The sequence below is a fragment of the Nyctibius grandis genome, chromosome 6 (assembly GCF_013368605.1).
Source record: "Nyctibius grandis isolate bNycGra1 chromosome 6, bNycGra1.pri, whole genome shotgun sequence".
NCBI lineage: Eukaryota > Metazoa > Chordata > Aves > Nyctibiiformes > Nyctibiidae > Nyctibius > Nyctibius grandis.
In genome coordinates, this window is record NC_090663.1 from 26,945,962 (window position 1) to 26,967,081 (window position 21,120).

Consider the following 21,120-nt stretch of genomic DNA (forward strand, 5'->3'; position numbering starts at 1 on the left):
TACTGTAAGCTTAAGACCTGTCCTAACAGCCCAAAAGCCACACTCTGATGGGCCAGAGAAGGAGCGCAAGAGAGACTGAAGGCATTGCTAGTGTCCTATGTCCTTCTAATAGCAGGGATTTAAAAATATTTTAAAGTTTTTATTTTGAAAGTTTCCATTAAAAAAGGGTCCCAGCTAATCCTGTGAAATGGACAATGCTATAAAGAGAGCCAAAAAGCCCTAGGTAGTCCTTCACAGCCTGAGTTGGGTCTCCCAACTTTATCTTGCATTTAACCCTGAGCATATGAGCTGGACACATCAAGGAGGAACATAAGAAAATAATGTCTTCACAGAATCACAGAATCAATCAGGTTGGAAGAGACCTCTGGAATCGTCGAGTCCAACCATTGCTCTGACACCACCATGTCAGCTAGACCATGGCACTAAGTGCCATGTCCAGTCTTTTCTTAAACACAGCCAGAGATGGTGACTCCACCACCTGCCTGGGCAGCCTGTTACACTGTCTAATGACCCTTTCTGAGAAGAAATGCTTCCTAATGTCTAACCTGAACCTCCCCTGGCGAAGCTTGAGGCTATGTCCTCTTGTCCTATCGCTAGTTGCCTGGGAGAAGAGGCCGACTCCCACTCCACTACAACCTCCCTTCAGGTAGTTGTAGACTGCAATAAGGTCACCTCTGAGCCTCCTCTTCTCCAGGCTAAACAACCCCAGCTCCCTCAGCCATTCCTCATAGGTCAGACCCTCCAGACCCTTCACCAGCTTGGTCGCCCTCCTCTGGACTCGCTCCAACACCTCCACATCTTTCTTGAACGTCTTTCTCCAGTCTCTCACGGAGCCAGTCTGCACGTCTGTCTAGCAAGCTTAAAAAAAACCAAACTTGAAACAAAGCTAAAAGTAAAATTTTGTATCAAAGAGAGAGAAGGCATTTCTCTTGGCTTCCATAGGCAGAGAGTGCAATCTTGGGATTAACACCACGTAACTGTAGTGCAAACAAAACAGTGATTCAAAGAATCTGTTTCCATCCCTCTTAGGCGTGCCACCCTGTTAGATAAGCAGGGACTTGCAGACACCTGAGACATGCAAAGACCTGTCAATACATTCTTCAGAACAGGTAGACTGTCAATAATCTTGGTTGCATTTTGAAGGAGGGGAAACAGACTTCTTTTTCCAACTCTTCCCATGAGTGCTCAGACTAAGCATGAATTCTGCCTGTGCTCTTTTCGCCTGCTGTCTTCATCCAAGCAATCCCAAAATGCTTATTACAGTTTGCAATTAAACTATAGATTTATAATTCAAAACTAATGTTCTGGGAGAAGGTAGAGAACTTATGATCTTGCAAGGCTGGTGTAATTTTTGTGATACTCAACAAATTTTTTTGGTGAGAACTAAAAATGTGTCTACATTGGAAAGTTAGAGACAAGATTTGAGCATAATGGAAGTTTCCATTTCTTAGCCTATTTTGGTATCAGGCTCTAAATGAGCAATTTAAGAAATGCTTTGTTTTGGTTAGGAATGCTTACTGTCCTTTCTTTTACAGATTCAGTCATATTTAGCAACGCTTGATGGAGAGCAGTTGGAGACTGTGAAAAATGATATAATTGCTATAAAAGAGATTTTTATTCCAAAGGAATCAGATGATGAAGTGGTGCAGGCACAGAATGGTAATTAGTAATACGGAGAATTAACCATATGAGTAATTGTTACTTCTGTATATAGTAATTTAAAAAATTATAATCCAAACTGTAATTTCTGATATCCTAATACTCTTCATAAGGTAGTCACTGAAATTAATATTCTAAAAGTTCTGGAAGCTGATCAATGCTTAATTTTGAATTTATATTTTAACTGAACTGTGAGATATAGAAAATATAACGTAAAGAAGTATTATATTACTTTGCTATATCATCAGTGAAAACAAAACAAAAATAAGAAGGGAAAATAATAACCTTTTGGATAATTGAGGTTTTCTTACAGAATCTGTTTATTAAATTGTGTGATCTGAAAGTTTTGGAGCATTTAGCAATGCTTTTCTGTTTAGCAACTTCATCCTCCCTTTGCACCCTCCCTTGCTAGATAGGGAAAAGATTAGAGTACTATAAAGAGACTTGAGAACCCTGAACTTTTTGAAGGAAAGTCACTTTGAAACATAGTGGCAAAGCTGTTTTTTAGGTATTGCTTGGCGAGACATGGCACCTGGAGTATGAGAAAGAAGTTAAAGTAGCAGAAGCATGCCGTAACTATGACGTAGTGCACAGCATTGAAGAGAACGGGACCAGCATGACAGTGCATAGAACAGCTCACAACAGTTACAATAAAATGGGTGGGTGCTTTGGTTAGAGGCAAAATAGGTGTCTTAGGTCAGGAATTTTGGCATTCCCCAGAATAGGCTGAGAACAGAAGGATAAGAAGTTAGCTTAAAGCCACCATAGTTCATGTGTCCAGGCCTATGAGATCCATACCAAACCTCTTGTAGCTATTAGAAACAATCCCCTTGACCTGACTGAGGACTAGCTTATGCCATTGAACACCATATAGTTGTGTTTCAGAAACACAGGAACATAAAAAGATATTTCTTCCACATCCTCTTGATTTTCTCAGGGATGCTTTGCCCATAAAACCTACATTTTGCAAGATGGTGAGGTATGATTTCTCTAGTCTTCAGAAAAGTTAGAAAAACTGTTAATATTCTCATGTTCTAACTGGAAAGTCTTTTCCACTCAGACTGCTCTTTTTAGCAGAGATTCCTCAGTATGCCTGATGTCTCTCAGAGGGAGCTTATTGTTTCTTCTCAGAGGGGACAGCAAATGTTCAGTGTAAAGTCTTAGTGTGGTAGAGTTTTGTGCTGTTTTTTTTCCCCTCATTACTCTTTAAAACCCCACATTCCTCTGTGGGGTTGTGAGAAACAGAAGTCAAGAAAGTGTGTTACCTGCTTAAGAGTGAGGATTCATGAGATGCCTGTTGTTCCTTAATTTCTGTGGAAAATAGTTCCGTGCTTTGAAACCAGCCCCCAGGAAAAGCTCTGTTTCGTGCACAAAGTGATGTTTTCTCTAGTGGTCAGAGGTTCTGTTTTTTCAGTGAAGCACAGCTGCTGATCATGCTCCTTGAAACATTAACTGGCCTTTTAAATAGGCTGGGACCAAGGCAATGAGCACCTTAAAAAAAAAAGACCAAACCAGAGCGTGCTGCAGGTTTTTCCCCTGCAAAAGCAAACCAGTCACCAGTGAAACATATCTTCCTCTCTGTGACAGCGGAAATAATAACCACACACATGTTCTCTCCGCCTTACAGCTGAATGGTGTTACTTCAGGCTGCAGTTCAAAATGACTCACATCCTTAATGTGATCAGGCTCAAGATTTATTACTATTTGAACTACAGATAAATTTCATTTATTAGTATTAAGTTGGATAAATTTTAGTTCCACTGGAGGACACCAAAAGAATAGAAAGGTTAGTCGCTTCTCAAAGTAGCTTTCTGTTAGGGCTGAGCCTACAGTTCTGTGGTCAGGCTCCTAACCTGGGACATGTAGCCTTTACTTCTTTCTTCAGCTTCTCACCCGTAATCTGTAGTACATGCAACACTGCATCGATAGTGCTCTTAACACTGTATAGTGCTTTGACACGTCTCTTCTAGACAGTGTCCTAGTCTGGGTACCTTTCCCAGTCACACAAATGTGTTACCTTCATTAAAATCTTGTCAGAGTGAGTGAAGGTTTCTTATAATCCTCCTGACTCAGGGAAAACAGACCTTTTCTTGAGTTTCTTAATGTACAGGATCTTAAGTGTTTTTATTAAGTGCATTTATGCAGCAAATGCATAAAACCTTGTAAAACAAAGAATTCTAGTAATAGGCCTTTACATAACAATTGTCTACCATTTTTACATAAAAACAATATCCAGCACCTTTCCAGGTAATGTTGTATGTGATTTGCATGCCCATTTCCCCTCATGAAGCACAGTTCTATTGAACAGTTTAATGTTTCATTGGTACTTCAGTTTGCCAGTCTTTACATAATTTAAGTTGGATTCCAGTGACTCGCTATTGACTATGCTTAGTATTCTGGTCATATTTTACAGATCAGTTTAGCTTTCTGGGGGGCATTGATATGTATCCTTCTGGGAGCACACTTGTTCTTTTAGGGTCTAGGTTTGAGTTGTTTGTTTGGTTTTTTTTTAAACTGGAATTGTTTACCTGAAATGACTTGTGGGGACCTTAAGCATATTTCCGTGGTATAATTAATATTTACACTAAGAAAATGGTCTGTGTTTAATGTTACCAAAATTTGTAAACATCATTTTTCATCCAGCCTAGATAAAAGACAGTAAAGTTTAACAACAGTTTGTCTCATCAGGATTAAACGCAACTCATGTCTTGCTGTGAAGAGAAGGCTTCATTCTAGTTTGTGTTCTTAGTTCAAGCTAGTTAATACAATTAAAATCCTGTTAAGCACATTAATAGGTTTTACACTTATAAAATCAAGTCAGTAAGCCATATGCTCTTTTAATAGTGTATTTTTTATACAGAATTATGTATTTTTACTTAAGCTAGCTAATCTAGCAAGAGGTAGCAGGCTATGTTAGATTCTGTGGAGGAATTTTTGAGTTTAATCCTGCTTGCTAAACAGTTCAAAACTACAACTAACTTGCCTTCAGTAGGATTTTAATTTGTGCTTCCTAGCTCAATAAAACTCGTGTTTTTTTCCTTTCTGTAAGGAAGCCACCCCCCTACAAAAAACGGAGATTAACTAATGCTGTTTGAAAGTGTTAAATCTTACCTAGCCACTGAGCAGTATTTGAAAACAAGTTAATTACCACTTACTGCTAATCTGTTACCACTTTCTCATCATCAAAGTCATGTTATTTATATGGTGTCATTTGTCAGTGCTATATATATTCAGCAAAAAAAAAGGCTAGCTGGGAGGAGAACCAGTACTTTGCATTCAAGTGTTTGAAAAGGGTGGGCATTGGTTTTATGTGAAGTCTCAGGATCCCTTCTTATTCTAGACTCTCAGGACCTCATTCGGAGATGTTGGTGCTGCTTTTAGTTTCTACCGTAAACACTTTCAGTGCTACACGAGGAGAAATTACTGCAGTGATCTTTGGAGGACTGTTTTGGGAAAGGATTGGGGCTAGGCTTTGATCTTGGCAACCTTGAAACTGGAATCGTAGTTGTTTTGTGTCTTTGCTTAACAGTCAGATAGGTGCAAAATCAATATGAAAAGAAAGAAAAGGAAAATATATTTTCTGACATAAGTAGGAGAAAGCCAAATGCATACCCATCTCTCTGATGTTTCCTCTCGCTTTGATTATGCAACCCTTTCATGTATTTTTCACTGCAGCTTCTTTTCCTTTCAGTTGTTTATGAAATCATGAGAGGCGAGTATCTGAAAAAGTAGCTTTACGTACATTTTGAAAGCCATTAACACCAAAAATTTTATATGTGAGATTAAGGATGACACTAACCAAAGTAAGTATTTAATTGAATATGCCAGTTATCAACAATTTTGGTAATTTTGCATTGATCCAGTGAACTGCTTATCAGTTTTCAACATGCTGCAGTTTATAAAACAATTTGGCATTGTTTTAAGAACAAGTGAATTCAGTGTATCCCAGAGGTGCTGTATTGCAAAAACCTGAAAATCCTGTTGCCAAAATTTACTGATAAGGGCAGCAATGAAATGAACTCTGTTCATCGCTTTGGCCTGCCAGAATACAATCTTCTTGACATTTTCCTCTGCTATTAAGAGGAAAGCTCAGTTTCTTGGTCATTGCAGGTGAAGAGTTCTTCATGCTAAATACTAATTCATTTTATAGCACCAAAGATAACCACTCTCTTTACAAGCAAGGATGAGATGTCCTTTGCTCTAGAAGAGTATAATTTGAGTGTCAGATTCCACCACCTTTCCACATGTTGCAACATACTGTGGACTATAAACAGTTCTACCAAAATCCCCAGACTCGTTGGAGATTAATGGCCCTCCGCCCAGTACTGAAGATTTGCATAAAAATGGAAGAACTGGCCCTACTTAATAAATGAATAAAAAAGTGGGAATACAGCAAGACACGAAATTCATTTTTGAAGTAGCTGGACTTTTATCAGGCTCAGTATGAGGACTTTGACCTTTTAGTGTCATCAGGCTAAAAAAAATGCATTTTGTATATTCCACGAGGAAATGTTAATGAAGATTCCAAACTCAGTAAGTGTAGGTGAACAGAACCAACCAAAATACCAACTTTTAGGAACTTAGAGCATGTTAGATATGACAACTGCAAGTAGTCAAAGAAATATGTATAATAAAGATGAAGTTTGAATACTAGTGATATTTATCTTTGCTCATAAATCTTGTGAAATAAAAGTGCAGATTCTTTAAGGCTCATTACTCCAAAGCAGAACAGAAAACATTCTTCATTTAAGCAAAGCTCAATCTTAAAATAGAAAGAAAACACACCTCTTAGCTGTGGTTTGCAGACAGAGCAATGGAGAACATTTTCCAGTATATTTCCTCTGAAACTTATTTGTATCTGTCCCTGCTGCAGTTTTTATTCCTTGGTTTGAAATAAAAGGTTAGTATGTCTTCTTTGGTTATCTTGTGGATCATGTATTTTTGTCAGATAACTAGGGATCATGCAGCTTCTTCCCCTCTTACCTATTTTTGTGAAACTTAGTGGAATTTAGAATGGGCTGGGAAGAGTAGTCAAAGTGTCAAGCTAGCGTATCTGGTTGTACAGGTATCTCTGTTGCTTGTTCTCTTGTTTATTTGACCATATACACACACATACCCACACACCCCTTTCTTGTATCACTGTCACTGTTTGTTAAGTGCTGGAGTGCTTGAGGAAACTATTTGACTGGGTGTATTTGATCGTGTAAAATATTATAGTGATAACATCCTAACAAAAATTGTCTTGTGTTTTCTTGCAGCAGATATGGGAGAAGAGTTTGTCAGCATGCTCACTGAACTGCTGTTTGAATTGCACGTTGCTGCTACTCCTGACAAACTGAATAAGGTTAGCACCTGTTAGTGAGCTGCCCTCTGTTTCTTGGACAAAGACAAAGAGGGAGGGCTTTGTTCTGAAATGTGACACAGAGCAGTACCTAGCTCAGTTCAGACAGTTCAGAAAGCAAAGTACAGGAGGGTGTGACTAAAATGATAAATATAGAAAAGCTTTCATAGAAGAAGTGAGATTAGTAAGGCAATACAGTTGCAATGACTAGCTAGCACAATGGGCCATGTTACTATCCGCTTGAACCAGGGATGTCTCAGCAGAACAGAGTTCATGAGCACAGCAGATTTGGTCTTACGTACTGGGAATGAAGGTCAGGTTCAGAATTATTTTTCTTGCTCATCATGTTTATTCTTCTGAGGGAATTCTCCAGACCTTCTTAGCTAGAAGTGAAGTCTTGGATTTATCTCATCTAGCTTCAATCATCTAAAAGTTAGATGGCTATAAGCTAGTCACAACACTAGTAACATTTGTACTATCAGGCCCCTTTAAAGGTGATTCACCTGCTGATCTTAGGCTCAGATGAATGTTTATCTCTCTAGCTACATAGATAGACTATAGATAACTAGCTTAGGCTTAGGTCTTAATATATTTTAGTTTGACTTCATGTTGAAAAAGAGACATCATAAATTTCCTACTAACCATAAGAGTAGTCTGAAGTTGTATAAAACTTCAAGGCTTTTCCACTTTGATCTACTTTCATGCCTGGGAAGGCAGCTGAAGATACAGTGATTTTCTATCTATTTTTCCTTTAAGAATTTAGTACATCTCTCTTACCTCACCATTTTGTTTCTGTTTTTTATACGACCTTCTTATTTTTTTATTTGGAAAAATATATTTCTATGTAAATTCCTTTGAAAGATACCTCATAAAGCTGAAATATTAGTAACTTTGGTATTAATGCCAGCTCTATGTGTTGGTTAGGAATGTCATACCTGTAGAGGAATTATCCCTGGCTGATCAATCTTTATGCAGTCAGAAATGCTTCTCCCTACGGTTTCGTAAATATACGCCTAACTAAGTGCCACACAGAGGCTTGATATGTTTAAACTTCTGAATGTAAAAAGGAAGTAATTAAATGTATTGTTAATTAATGTTCATGAACATCATTTGATATTCCCTATTTGAACTGAACTTTGGGGTTGGGTTCTTTGTTTGACAGGCTAGGAAAAAAGCTCATGAATGGCTGGAAGAAGCCAGTTTTTCCACCCCAGCAGTCATAGAAGAGAAACTAAAAGAAAAACCTGGAGAACCTGGTGAAGAAAAAACTGAAGAAGATAAAACTGACAGTGATAAAACAGAAGCAGATAAAAACAAAACTGTGGAGGTAAAATAGGTTTTGGAGGATAAGTTTCATTAAGCAAATAGTCATACTTTGATAAGATTACTTTTTTATCTTTGTGTGTTGGTTTTATATGTTGTCCTTATTTTTTAAACTTGTGGAAGTATTAAGAAATATTAATATATAACTATTCACTGTAGGCCCAATAGGAAACTAACTTACATAAATATTTTTACTGTTAGTCTGTTCCCATATGTAAATATCAAAGTAGCAGGTCCTCTGCCCGTCGCATTGTTTTTATTTTTTTATATGTTTTTGTGTGTATGCATGTCTATATACAACATACAGTGAGCTGAGGGATTCTGTGGTGTAGTGTTGATAGCACATGGAAAGTCATATCTCAGCATTCCTTGGCATCTCTTTCTCCCAGTGACAATACATGGCAAAAATTCTCAGACTTTATTTAGACTCTTAAACAGTTTAAATCACAAACAGACAAAACACAAATATTATTTAGGTAAGTCACAGTGTTAGTTCTCTTTATGAAAGATAGCTCTTAAGGCTAAAAGTATTGTGTCCGTTTAGACAACCCCTCTTGTTGATAAGTTTAATTGTGATTGAGTATTTTACACCAAGTTATAGCAATATTAAATGTGGTTGGTATCTTTGTCAAGATTTTTTCAATGAATTCTAATAAAGACATTATGTGTCATGTTTCCTTACAAAAAAGGTCCGAAGAAGGAGACAGAGTTACACTGTACATGTTACAGATTTTTATGCGATTACAGATTTCCAGGTGGTGTTTTTTAGCTTGTGAAGGCTGTAACGCCATAGAGCTAGGCAGAATTTTTATCATTGCTGATAAAAGCCACTTTTTATTGGGAGTAGTATCCGTTTCTACTCTGGAGATTCATCTGAGGGATGACTCAATACCTTTGGCTCCATATGAAAGTAATTATGACTTATTCTAGAGTTAAGAGATCTTTGTATTTGTTAGGACTAGGTTTAAAATGCTACATTAGAAAATCTGAGACCTAGTTCCCTTCTAAATAGATGGTAGACTTGTTCTTACTAATTTTCAGGATGAGTATAAGGTCTGTATTTTATAATCTGGGTATTTCATTTTCCAGTATTGTTTGTGAGGATGACATTATGGCTGATATTACTTCACTATGTATGTGATGGTATTTCCAATTGAGGTGGGAAGGGCTCCTATGTTTCAAATTCTTTTGTATGTATATTTATCAGTCTTGTTATTATTGATTATATTCTTCCCTGGTTTTAATTTAAGGAAATCTACATGCTGTCCATTGAAAGTCTGGCTGAGGTAACTGCTCGTTGTATTGAACAGCTTCATAAAGTAGCAGAATTAATTCTACATGGGCAGGAAGTAGAAAAAACAGCTCAAGATCAAGCAAAAGTACTGACAAAGTGAGTGTTATGGACTTCATGAATAAACATTTGACATTTGCTTAAAACTCGAAGTTTCGTTCAGCTTTTGGCACTTGAGACACAGTAAGTTCATGGATCAAGAAACAACATTGGCTTTAGAGGTCCTGGTGCTGTATTTTCTTACGTAATCAAGTTACAGAGGCTACCTGTCATTTTTTGACATGGCTAACGTATGTATGTTTACAAAAACATGACCTATTCACAGGCTGAAAGTTGTTTCTGCTCCAGCAAGTGAATGTACATGCTCACTTGGGTTGCATTTCCTGTTCTCTCTGCAAAAGATACTGTGCTAGCATATGTAGAATTTGCTTTTGGAGTGCATAATGCAGTCTTATCATCTGCCAATAAGTTTCATTATCTAGTGTTTATCTGCCAAAAATATACAAAAATCGATCTGTAGTTCTAAACAATAAGACCACATTTGTCAGTAACTTTGTAGTAAACCACACCAAAACATACATAAATTCAAGAGTTCAGTTTATCTAGTGAGACTCAAAATTCAGATCTCAAGATCTCTGTAGTAATCGATTCTACTAATTTCAGTGGGTTTTGACGTTAAGATGTTGTAAGCACTTGAGTCCTAAGTAAGTAAAGTATTTAACCAAGTGTTTATCCTTAGGAATGCTAGTAACAATAGCAAAGTCCATAGGAACATTTCAGTCTAAAACAAAGTACTTGAACAAGTATTTTTCAGAGTTAGACCTAAGGTGTGGTGCACCTTGCAGGATGAGGTTCTGTGTGATGCATTTCTGAATGTTTACCAAAACAGTGAAAGATCTAGGAATAGAACTAGACCTCCTTGTTCTCTTGTATTTTAACCACAAGGGTACTTCCTCTTCTAGTACAGAGTAGATGTTTTATTGCTTAGATAGGAAACTTCCCACTGTTCTCATTAAAGTTTGATTTATTTCCAACAGTATTTCTAGGAGTTGTGTTGCTGCAATCATCAGAAAAACAATAGTTAAACTAGAAGTCGAGAGTTTAAAAAATTGAAACGTTGCCCTATCAAAAAAGACTAGTGTTTGAGCCAACGTGACACGATTTTGCTGCTGTAGTCAGCAATGGATTTTTCAGTGGAGGAATATAAAAACTGTGTCATGAACAAAGTCTACCCCAAAATATTTTTAAAATTACTAGAAGCAAAACTGCCTTAAGAGCATTCTTGGCTTCTAAGATGAAGTTTGTGTCTGGGACAGTCACAGGGTTTTTATCCATTGATAGGACAAGGATGTATTTTTATATTTGTCTCTCTTTTTTTTTAAACCAGTTTAACAAGTGCCATGTGTAATGAAGTTTCATCTTTATCAAAGAAGTTTTCTGATTCTTTAACAGCAGCTGGGGTAAGACAACAGCATTTTCTGTAGCATTTGGGCATTTTTAACATAGTTCACTTCTTGAAACAGAAATTATTACCCGAGTCCGGTGGCTTTACATGAGGTACCAGCAAAGAGGGCACTTCTTTTCTCAGATCAAGAACACAGAGCATTTTTACAGCAGATTCCCTGTTGCAGAGAAAGTTTATAAGCCTTGATAGACTGCAGTGTGACCCCTGCCTTCTAAAATCTCTTTCTAGACACCATTTCCCATTTTTCCTGATCACCACTCAATACTTCTTATCTTCTCGTACTGAAAGTACCCCATATTGAAGTCCCACAACTTGATTGTATTTTCTTTTCCTACTCAGCCTATCCCTTTTGTATGCATTTGTGTAAAAGTCATTAACAGATAACACTTCCAGTACCTTACGATGGTTTCACAAGCTGTCTTCCTAGCCTTTGCTAAATCCCCTGGCCTAGGGCCACTCTGTTTTCAAAAGGTTTAAGAGATTAGAAAATCTGTTCGGTCGTCCATCTTAAAAAAAAAATCGCTCTGTCTTGTATCTCAAGATATTCTATTTAGGAGCATCCATTTATCTGTGAACATCTTTGCTAGAAATAGTATCCCGTCTTTTCAAGGTGTTTCAAAGATGACTGACATCTGAGTATTCTAACAGGATCCAGAGGCAAAATTGTGCTGTTGCTGAAATTGTTCTGTAAACATCACAGAAGAACAAACTCTGTCTTTCCTGATTACTCCATGAAAATGTGAATGTACATCAAAGGAAATTTTCCCAGTTCTGCCATGAGCTCTTCCAGCACATCTCTGAGCAAGTTTTTTCAGGGTTATTTGTAGAGAATATGATTTACTGGGTTGCTTTTATTCTGAATAATTTACATTCCTTCCCATTACTCTGGGAGAAACTGCTTATTTTGCATTTGGGGATTGTATTTTAGCATATCTTTCTGTGACACTTGCAATAAATACATGCACAAACATATAAAAATAAATTGCACATGAAATATTAAGCTGGCCCAACTCAGAAAATTGGAAACTAAAGCTTTCATAAGCATTGCACTAGGTTTTGTTCTTATCAACTCTGTACTCAGTTTTTAGGACCAGATCATTTTTGTGGACGTTAGTGTGGCCACATAAGAAATTGAGCACAAAGACACTTCCCACTGCCAAAATACTCTCTAGAAGAGAGTTATAGTATGGCAGTCTGGTGATCTTTATGTGCTGTCCCATCCCTGTAAGCTTTTGGAGGAGGATGTGGGCCTTCTGCTCACCATGATGCACTGTCATCATGATAGAGTGCACTGTCAGCAAGTTTGCTGATGACACAAAACTGGGAGGAGTGGCTGACACACGGGAAGGCTGCGCAGCCATTCAGAGGGACCTAGACAGGCTGGAGAGTTGGGCGGGGAGAAATTTAATGAAATATAACAAGGGCAAGTGTAGAGTCCTGCATCTGGGCAAGAACAACCCCATGTACCAGTACAAGTTGGGGACAGACCTGTTGGAGAGCAGTGTAGGGGAAAGGAACCTGGGGGTCCTAGTGGACAGCAGGATGACCATGAGCCAGCAGTGTGCCCTTGTGGCCAAGAAGGCCAATGGCATCCTGGGGTGTATTAGAAGGGGTGTGGTTAGCAGGTCAAGAGAGGTTCTCCTCCCCCTCTACTGTGCCCTGGTGAGGCCGCATCTGGAATATTGTGTCCAGTTCTGGGCCCCTCAGTTCAAGAAGGACAGGGAACTGCTAGAGAGAGTCCAGCGCAGAGCCACGAAGATGATTAAGGGAGTGGAACATCTCCCTTATGAGGAGAGGCTGAGGGAGCTGGGTCTCTTTAGCTTAGAGAAGAGGAGACTGAGGGGTGACCTCATTAATGTTTTTAAATATGTAAAGGGCAAGTGTCATGAGGATGGAGCCAGGCTCTTCTCAGTGACATCCCTTGACAGGACAAGGGGCAATGGGTACAAGCTGGAACACAGGAGGTTCCACATAAATACGAGGAAAAACTTCTTTACGGTGAGGGTGACCGAACACTGGAACAGGCTGCCCAGAGAGGTTGTGGAGTCTCCTTCTCTGGAGACATTCAAAACCCGTCTGGATGCATTCCTGTGTGATATGGTCTAGGCAATCCTGCTCCAGCAGGGGGATTGGACTAGATGATCTTTCGAGGTCCCTTCCAATCCCTAACATTCTGTGATTCTGTGATGATCAGTAGGAAAGTAAGGAGCACCTGTCACACAGGACTCTTGAAAATCTACATCTTCCTGCATGTCTCAGTGGTTCAACTTCTTCCTTAACAGCACCCAGGTTCACAAACACATCAACTAACCTGCAAAGCGCATTAACTCATGGAAAACTGAGAAATGGCTTAGAACAGAAAATACTGGTTTTTTTCAAACATAATGCCATCCCTATAGTTCTATCCGTATAATTCAGACATTAGTTGTAGTGCTGGCTATACGCATTGTCTACAATGTTGGCAATGCTTCTGAGTGAGCAGTAATGCAGAAATAAGAAATAATAGCTTTGCTTGCTACACAAGATTTCTTTCAAACTTTTAACTTGTTGATTCATACAATCAATAGTATTTAATTGATAACTGCTCTCTATCAGTTTATTGACAATCAGCTAAACAGTGCACTTCGTAATGGATTTTCTAGTGACTGACAGTGAAATTGCTCTTCTTTTCTCTAACTGTCTTCCTTTTGTTCTGACATCTTTCTCCAAACTAAAATTAAGGTGTTTCATGTTTCTTTAAATCAGTACTATGAAAGCTACAAGGTTTAACTTACAATTAATCAATATTGTGTTTCCATCATTCTAATAAAGTCCACTGTTTGGTATTGGAAGAAAGCAACTCTTGATGGAGGTTACTATCCTTCTGAAAAACCACAATGCAAAGAGCAGTGAGAAATAAGAACGGAAAGAATTTTTGCCATTTTAAAAAGCAGAAGAGTTGATGAACCTTGGTTTTCTAGGGATTTGATTTCTGTAGCCTCTAGTAATGTCACTATTTATTGTACCCATTTTTATTCCTATCTGGTGGCTGAGAAAAATGCTCTGTGTGCTGAGCTATATTTACTGGCCAGCCTGCATTGTCCAGCTCAACGTATACTGCCTCCAGTTTGGGGATCTGTGTTTCACCTGGTTTTCCTTCTATATCCTTCTGTTTCACCTGTTTATCCTTCTATAATCTAGGCCTTTCATTCTCATCTAACCGCAGATTTTCATGAAACTTCTAAGAACTTCATTATCTTTCTGACGTGTATTTCTCCTTCTTGTTTCCTTGAAATCAGCAAGCGGTTAACATTTAAGGGGAGATGAAAAGGGCGCTGACAGACAGATGGACAGACAATGTCATCACATAAATCTCATATCCATAGGAAACCAGGCAACTTGAAGCTCTGTCGTACATGAATTAATGAAAAAGTAAAACCCTGGGCCCGTCTTAGTTCATTGTACTCAGTGACAGAAATACGTAGGGTCTACTGAAGTGTGTATGAAAGGTAGACACAGTTATCAGGAATACTGTGATAAACAGTCTGAATAAGAATCAAGGTGAAGCAAGACCTTTATAGAATTCATAAAACCACTTCTCTGATATCAATGTATTGCTGTTAAATGTATTTCTTGTCCTGACATTTAATTCTATTTTCCGGTTTACAGAGCAATATGAAGGCAGAGGTTCTTAACCCCATCATTGACAGTGTGCTATTAGAGGTAAGCCTTCACTTTTTTCACATTATGAAATATTCTAGCAAAATTATTTTGAAATGAAACAGTCACATTTATGTCTGAAGAAAGAACTATATAAAAAGTAATGACACTATCGTTCTGGCAGTTCAGTGCCAGCTCATAAACCTCTCGTTTTTGTGTTCAGCCTCTCCCACAAATATTATAGTAGTAATATTGTGTTTACTGAGGATTCTTAAGAACTGTATGACTGAAGTGAGACTGGCCAGCTCTTAAATTCTGCTGCTGTATTGGTCAGAGCACAGCAGACAATTTGCAGTGTGCTGTTTGGCCCTTTTTAACTTATTCATAAGTTGCTTGGGATAAGTCTGTTCTTACTGTTCTGTTCCCTACGTCAAATCTTGTGAAGTATTTCATCTTCACAGATAGTTTCAGACTATGCTTTTCTTTAAAATTTGAGTTGCAGGTACGCTACAGTGTTTTTCCATCCACAGACATTTAGATTTCTGCAAAGATTCACAGCCTAGCAGCAGGCTTGCTCAGTGCATAGATAACCATGTGTCAGACATCACCAAAATGTTCATGAGTGATTTATTAGACATCATGATCTATGAGTGACTTCTTCTATTAGACACCATGAGCTATTTTTCATCAGAAAAGTACAGTGAGTAAAATGTGCCTCAGTTTTACTGAGAAGAGGTCAAGAGGGAGTAAAATGCTTGTAGAGTACTAAAATGTGTACTATCTGCAGGACGAGTTCTTTGAACTCTGCTAATTAGATTACACTTCTCTTTAAATGCAAATAAACATATAGTAGCAACTACAAATTGTCATTCTGTATCCAGTAGCTGTGATCCCTTGAAAATGAGGAAGAGGTTGTTTTACAGTAAGCAATTTTGCACTGAATTAACAATACCTTTAAGGAAAATCATGGAAAGTTGACTAGAGCTGTAGTAAAGATTACTATGTGGTTCCTTTTGTTATAGGATAAAACTGCTGTTGCAGCTGGTGTATCTTTCTATGCTCCAGGATTTGCAAAATCTGGGAGTGTCCACAATTGTGGAACACGACGTTTTGTAACTCTTAAATCCCATATTTGTATACAAATATGTATTAGTACAGCCTAGGTTCAGGGAGTATTTCAAGCTGCTATACTGTTCACTATTAGAAATTCCCAAAATAGTACTATGTGTTAAAGCCATTATAATAATGCAAACTGTTAATTTCAGTGACACTTCTTCCACCTACAGCAACTTCAAAATTAGTTCTGTCGATGGAGAGACTAGCTGATTTGTATTTAAAAAGTTAAATCTACTTCTGAACACTGTGGCATTTTATTCTGTTCACATTACAAACAAAACTCTCCAAGAGTTCAAACTGAGGTGAAATCAGAGTTTTAGACAGTGATTCAGGCTACGCTTATTAGCTGTAAACTGTTGTAATTTATCATTTTTGTTATCTACAGATTCTAAAATCTTGTGTGAATACATATGCTAATATAGCATGATGCAGATGTAAAAAAAAAGTTTATTTTAGAAGTACAATGTAATTCCTTAAATACGTGACGGCTATACTGATGAACAACATGTTTTCTCTCCCCATTAGGGCTGCAACAGTACTACTTATATTCGGGATGCTTTCCAGCTATTGCTTCCAGTTCTGCAAATTTCACATATCCAGACCAGTTGTTTGAAAGCACAAGAGTGACAGTTTCCCAGCAGTTGTCACTACAGGCCTTAACAGAAACCACAGAACTAACGTCTCCGATGTGTGCAGTTAGAAGAGGTGGTATGAGAGATGTCTGGCCACTTAGAGTCCTTTGAAGACACTAAACACAGTTTTGCACATACAATGTTGAACAATATTTTGAAGCTCTTTCAGATTGTTAGACTTTAGAGTTAGCTAGTAAAGGGAGTAATTTCTTTTCCATTAGAGTATATCCTTTGCATTAATTTAAACTGAAGTTTATTGATATTAGCATTGACTTAAATACGGATTCTAAATGTTGACCCTTTCAGTTGTAGATGATATATGAAGCAAATCAGAATGTAAAGTTTTTTAAAACATTTCAGCCCAAATGACCGTTTCCATTGTTTGCATCCTAACTGTCAGTTAAAAATTTATATTTCAAAAGTTGGTTTCAGTATTTAATTTTGGCCAACATGAACAAATTATCATAGCGTTCTGCTTGTTAAATATTATTTACAGTAGCAAATAATAACAACATAATAATCTGTACCACTTACATACAGAATTTTACTGAAAATAAATTTTCTGAGACAGTTAAGAGTACAGGTAAAGCCCTATATTTGCTGACCCATAATTTTATATTCATTTATGTCTTTTTCTTAATTCTAACTGTCACCGAAATCGGGAATAAAACCTCTTAACACCAATGTAGCATTAAGAAGCAGGCACACCTTTATTGCAGCTGGGCGGCACGAGGAGGTAGTCCCTCCAAAAACCGTGCGCGCCTCCCTTGAGAAATCATTCTGTATTTATGTAGTAAAATGTTACATATTCCATGAATTCTTATACATATGCATAACTTTTCCGCGAAAAGGTGGTCTTTATTATAATGAGTTCCGAGAAATCATTTCCATAGTCTCCGCCTTTAACTCCTCCTGGTTGCGCATGCGTATTTTCTTCTGGTGGTCGTGGGCCGGGGTCTCTGCGATGAAGGCCGTATGTCTTCCTCGCTGTGCACTTTTCACCTCTCCTTCTTGCGCAGGCGTATTAACACCTTGGCTCTTGGTCAATCCTCAAGACCAGTTCTAGCTAGTTCTAAAGCAGGAAGTCCAGGCAACCTTATTGTATTCAACTACTGTCCATGACGGTCTCTTAGGTCCAGTAAGTCACCTAATGGGATTTCCACGGTAACCTGTTAAAATTTAACATCCTATGGCTAACTCTGCAGACTCTATAGCAAACACAGTACCCCTTTTTCCCAGTATACCTATCTTATTAAACTTATCATCTTATGATTAAAAAAAATTCTTAAGTATTAGTAACATTTCCCCCCTTTGAAAGTTTTGAAAATCACTTCAAGACTTTCACTTCTATTTCTGAAATTTATCTAGTAATACAACTTATTTCATGTTGTTGGTGGGAGCCTTTAGAACATATTTTCATAATCTTCATCTTGTGGATTTTGTGGTCTGGTTACTGCCTGAATGATCATCTGGTTGAAAGCAGTTCTGCTGTTTATTTGTCTCTTCAGACAATAATAGACCAGAAAAATAGTCATAAAGACTATTAGTAAAACTAATGCAGTGTTTATCAGCGATTTGACCCATGAACTCAAGTTCCATCCTAATCCACTAAAAATTTTGTCCAACCAACTTTCTTTCATGTCTTCTTGAAGTTCATGAGTGTCAGTTTTTATTTTTTCCAGTAAATCTAAATCATGTTCTACATCCTGAGTTACGTTAGGAATATGTATGCAGCAATGATCCACTCTGTCTTTCAGGAATCCACAGACCCCATGCTCTTTAAGTAAAATCATGTCTAATGCCAGCCTATTCTGCAAAGTCATTCTAGATGTTGCCTGTAGTTGAAGATTCATGTCTCTGAACCCTTTCCTGGTCACATTTGCCAACCTCTCAACTTGCCCTGTTAATCGATATATCCAATCTCTATTCCTGTAGGATGATAGAGGTGTTAACAAGGATTCTAAGAACCAGCTCACTCTTACTCCGGCTGAGGGTTCATTCCATTCATTATCACCTTCTGATCTTTTTACACGTTTTAGCTTCAGAGTTTCAAATTCGCCTTTGAAAGGAGATTTTTTCCAAATTGGGCATAATGTTGGCATACCTAATGTTATCTGTTTCACTTTTCCATCCATAGGTAAGTGAGTGGTCCAAGTTCCATCACTCATTGCCCAGACTAAATGTCCTGGACTTTGAATTGTCTCTTTTCCACAATTGAATTGTTTGCCCCTAGGTATAGTATATTTGTCAGTTAGTGGAAGGTCATTCTTAAGGCCTCGACACAGACATCCATATTTTAAGGCTGCTGCCAACGGGGGAACTTTCTGGATTGCCCAATCTATCGTGTTACAATTGTAAATTTTTTTGCAGTTCCACCAGGGTACAGAATTTTCCTTTTCCCGAACTGAGCTTCCCTTATTATCTACTGAGGGCCATGTTGTGAAGATTGTTCCGTCCCAGACAAAACACCAGGAGGTGTTTGCCATATATTGAAATTGGGATAGTATGGTCATGGACCAGACAGAATCCCAAATCATTCCTTTCTCTTGTTGTGTTTGTGTTTGGTCAATCTTTTCACATTTTGTTTTTGTTATCCATGTGGTGGTGTTTTTCTGTTCCATTTTAGGGTAATAACACCATCCCCTATGTCCTGGACCTTCATATAATCCAGGTTGGGCCACGAATCGTCCCTTACATTCCCAACTGGTTGTAGATACTGGCATTCCTTCCCCAGTTTTAACATACTCCAATTCCCATGTTTCTTTAAGTTCCTGTTTACACCTCATTGTTCTATTATTGAATTCCAAGTTAGTCAAATTCAAAGTTAAGATTCCCCATGGAATTGGCTCACCCACTGCCCTTGGTATTGGTAAACAAGCTGTAATCTGTGACACATTTTGCAAATTGGCAAATTCCTTGATCAATCCTATCATTAAATTTTCTTCTGGATTTTTTCTTGGAAGATAAATTACCTGATCTGTTCCTGTCTGAGGGTCTGTGTTTCCATATCCTTTTGTCACACCATTTCCAATTTTTGTCTCTAACCTGGCTCCCACTAACAAAAATCCCTGAATCAATATCATTTCAAGCTGATACTGGAAATTAGACATGTTTCAGAATCAATTTCGATGTTTTGTCGTCCCTGTTAACAATTTTCCAAACTGGTGGGGCTTTCTTCACTCTGGTGTAATGTATCCACGCGTCTGCTTCTGCAATCTTTATAGCAGTAAATGTGGTTAGCAACACCTGGAAAGGTCCTTTCCAACGTTCCTTCAGAGGTTCAGAGGTCCATGTCTTTACGTATACGTAATCTCCTGGTTGGAAATCATGAACAGGATTTTCCAAAGATAATGGTCTGTTCCACACTATCACTCTCCGAAGTACGGTTAGAGTTTTTCCTAGAGAAAGCAAAATAATTACATACATCCTGTTTTCCTTTTAAATGCATGTTCACGTTTGGTTCAGGAGATTCATAAGGTTTCCCATACAACAGTTCGTATGGACTGATTAATGTTTCACCTTTTGGTTGAACCCGTATTCGTAACAAGGCTAGCGGGAGGGCCTGAGGCCATTTCAGATTGGTTTCCTGACATATTTTACTGATTTGTCTTTTGATTGTTTGATTCATTCTTTCTACTTTTCCACTAGATTGTGGTCTCCAGGGTGTATGTAAATCCCAAGTGATTCCCAACACCTTACTGACATTTTGCACTACCTCTGCAATAAAATGTGGACCCCTGTCTGAAGAAATTCCAATTGGTACCCCAAATCTTGGAATAACTTCTTGTAACAACCATTTGATTACCTCTTTAGCTTGATTAGTCCGACAGGGAAAGGCTTCTGGCCATCCTGAAAAAGTATCAACCCCTACCAGAATGTACCGAAACCCATTTTGTCTAGGTAATTCTGAAAAATCAATTTGCCAATAGTCTCCTGGTTCCATTCCTGATTTTAATATCCCCATCGGAAGTTTCTTTTTTATCAATGGATTGTTTTTCAGACAGATTTCGCATTTAGCGATCACCATTTTTGCCATTTCTAGCATTTTTACTGATACTAGGTGTTTCTTTAAGTAAGTTACTAAGGCTTCTGCTCCCCAATGAGATTCCTTGTGTTTCGTCTGTATTATTTCCCTCATTAAAAGTGGGGGAATCACTATCTGACCTGTCGTGTTTACCCACCATCCAGCTAAATTTTTCTTTGCCTTCAGTAAATTTGCTAACTTGTCATCCTCCTGTGAATACCTAGGTTTTTCTCTGGGTAGGGTAATAGTTTTAGTAGGAACTATTGCCATCAGAAAGGCATCTTTCTTTGCTACTCTTTTAGCCGTTCTGTCAGCCAATTTATTTCCTGTTATTTCTTTTGAATTTCCAGTTTGGTGGGCTTTACAGTGCATGATGGCAACCTTAGTTGGTTTCTGGACTGCTTGTATTAGTTTCAGAATTTCTTCTTTGTATTTTATGTTTGTTCCTTGGGAGGATAGTAATCCTCTTTCTTTCCACAGAATTCCATGAACGTGTACTACACCAAAAGCATACTTTGAATCAGTCCAGATATTTACTTTCTTTTCTTTGCTCAATTCCAATGCTCTTGTTAGAGCTATTAATTCTGCCTTTTGAGCAGAGCTTGTGCAAGGTAAGGAATCTGCTTCTAC

At 38.0% G+C, this 21,120-nt stretch overlaps 1 protein-coding gene across 5 annotated transcripts in view; it reads left to right on the forward strand.

Annotated features, from left to right (window-relative positions):
* Positions 1–16,901, forward strand: part of FAM114A1 (family with sequence similarity 114 member A1) — a 34,474-nt gene extending 17,573 nt beyond the window's left edge. For 2 of the 5 annotated variants that reach the window (XM_068403720.1, XM_068403718.1), the window contains exons 7-13: positions 1,536–1,659; positions 6,918–7,003; positions 8,163–8,327; positions 9,574–9,713; positions 11,002–11,074; positions 14,728–14,781; positions 16,360–16,901. In XM_068403720.1, the coding sequence (XP_068259821.1) occupies positions 1,536–1,659; positions 6,918–7,003; positions 8,163–8,327; positions 9,574–9,713; positions 11,002–11,074; positions 14,728–14,781; positions 16,360–16,461 (744 nt within the window). In that variant the 3' untranslated portion in view covers positions 16,462–16,901. Of the gene's footprint in view, positions 1–1,535; positions 1,660–4,142; positions 4,149–6,917; positions 7,004–8,162; positions 8,328–9,573; positions 9,714–11,001; positions 11,075–14,727; positions 14,782–16,359 lie in introns of all 5 variants that reach the window. The other 3 variants (XM_068403722.1, XM_068403721.1, XM_068403723.1) reach the window with 3 other exon arrangements.
* The last annotated feature ends 4,219 nt before the right edge of the window (positions 16,902–21,120 follow it).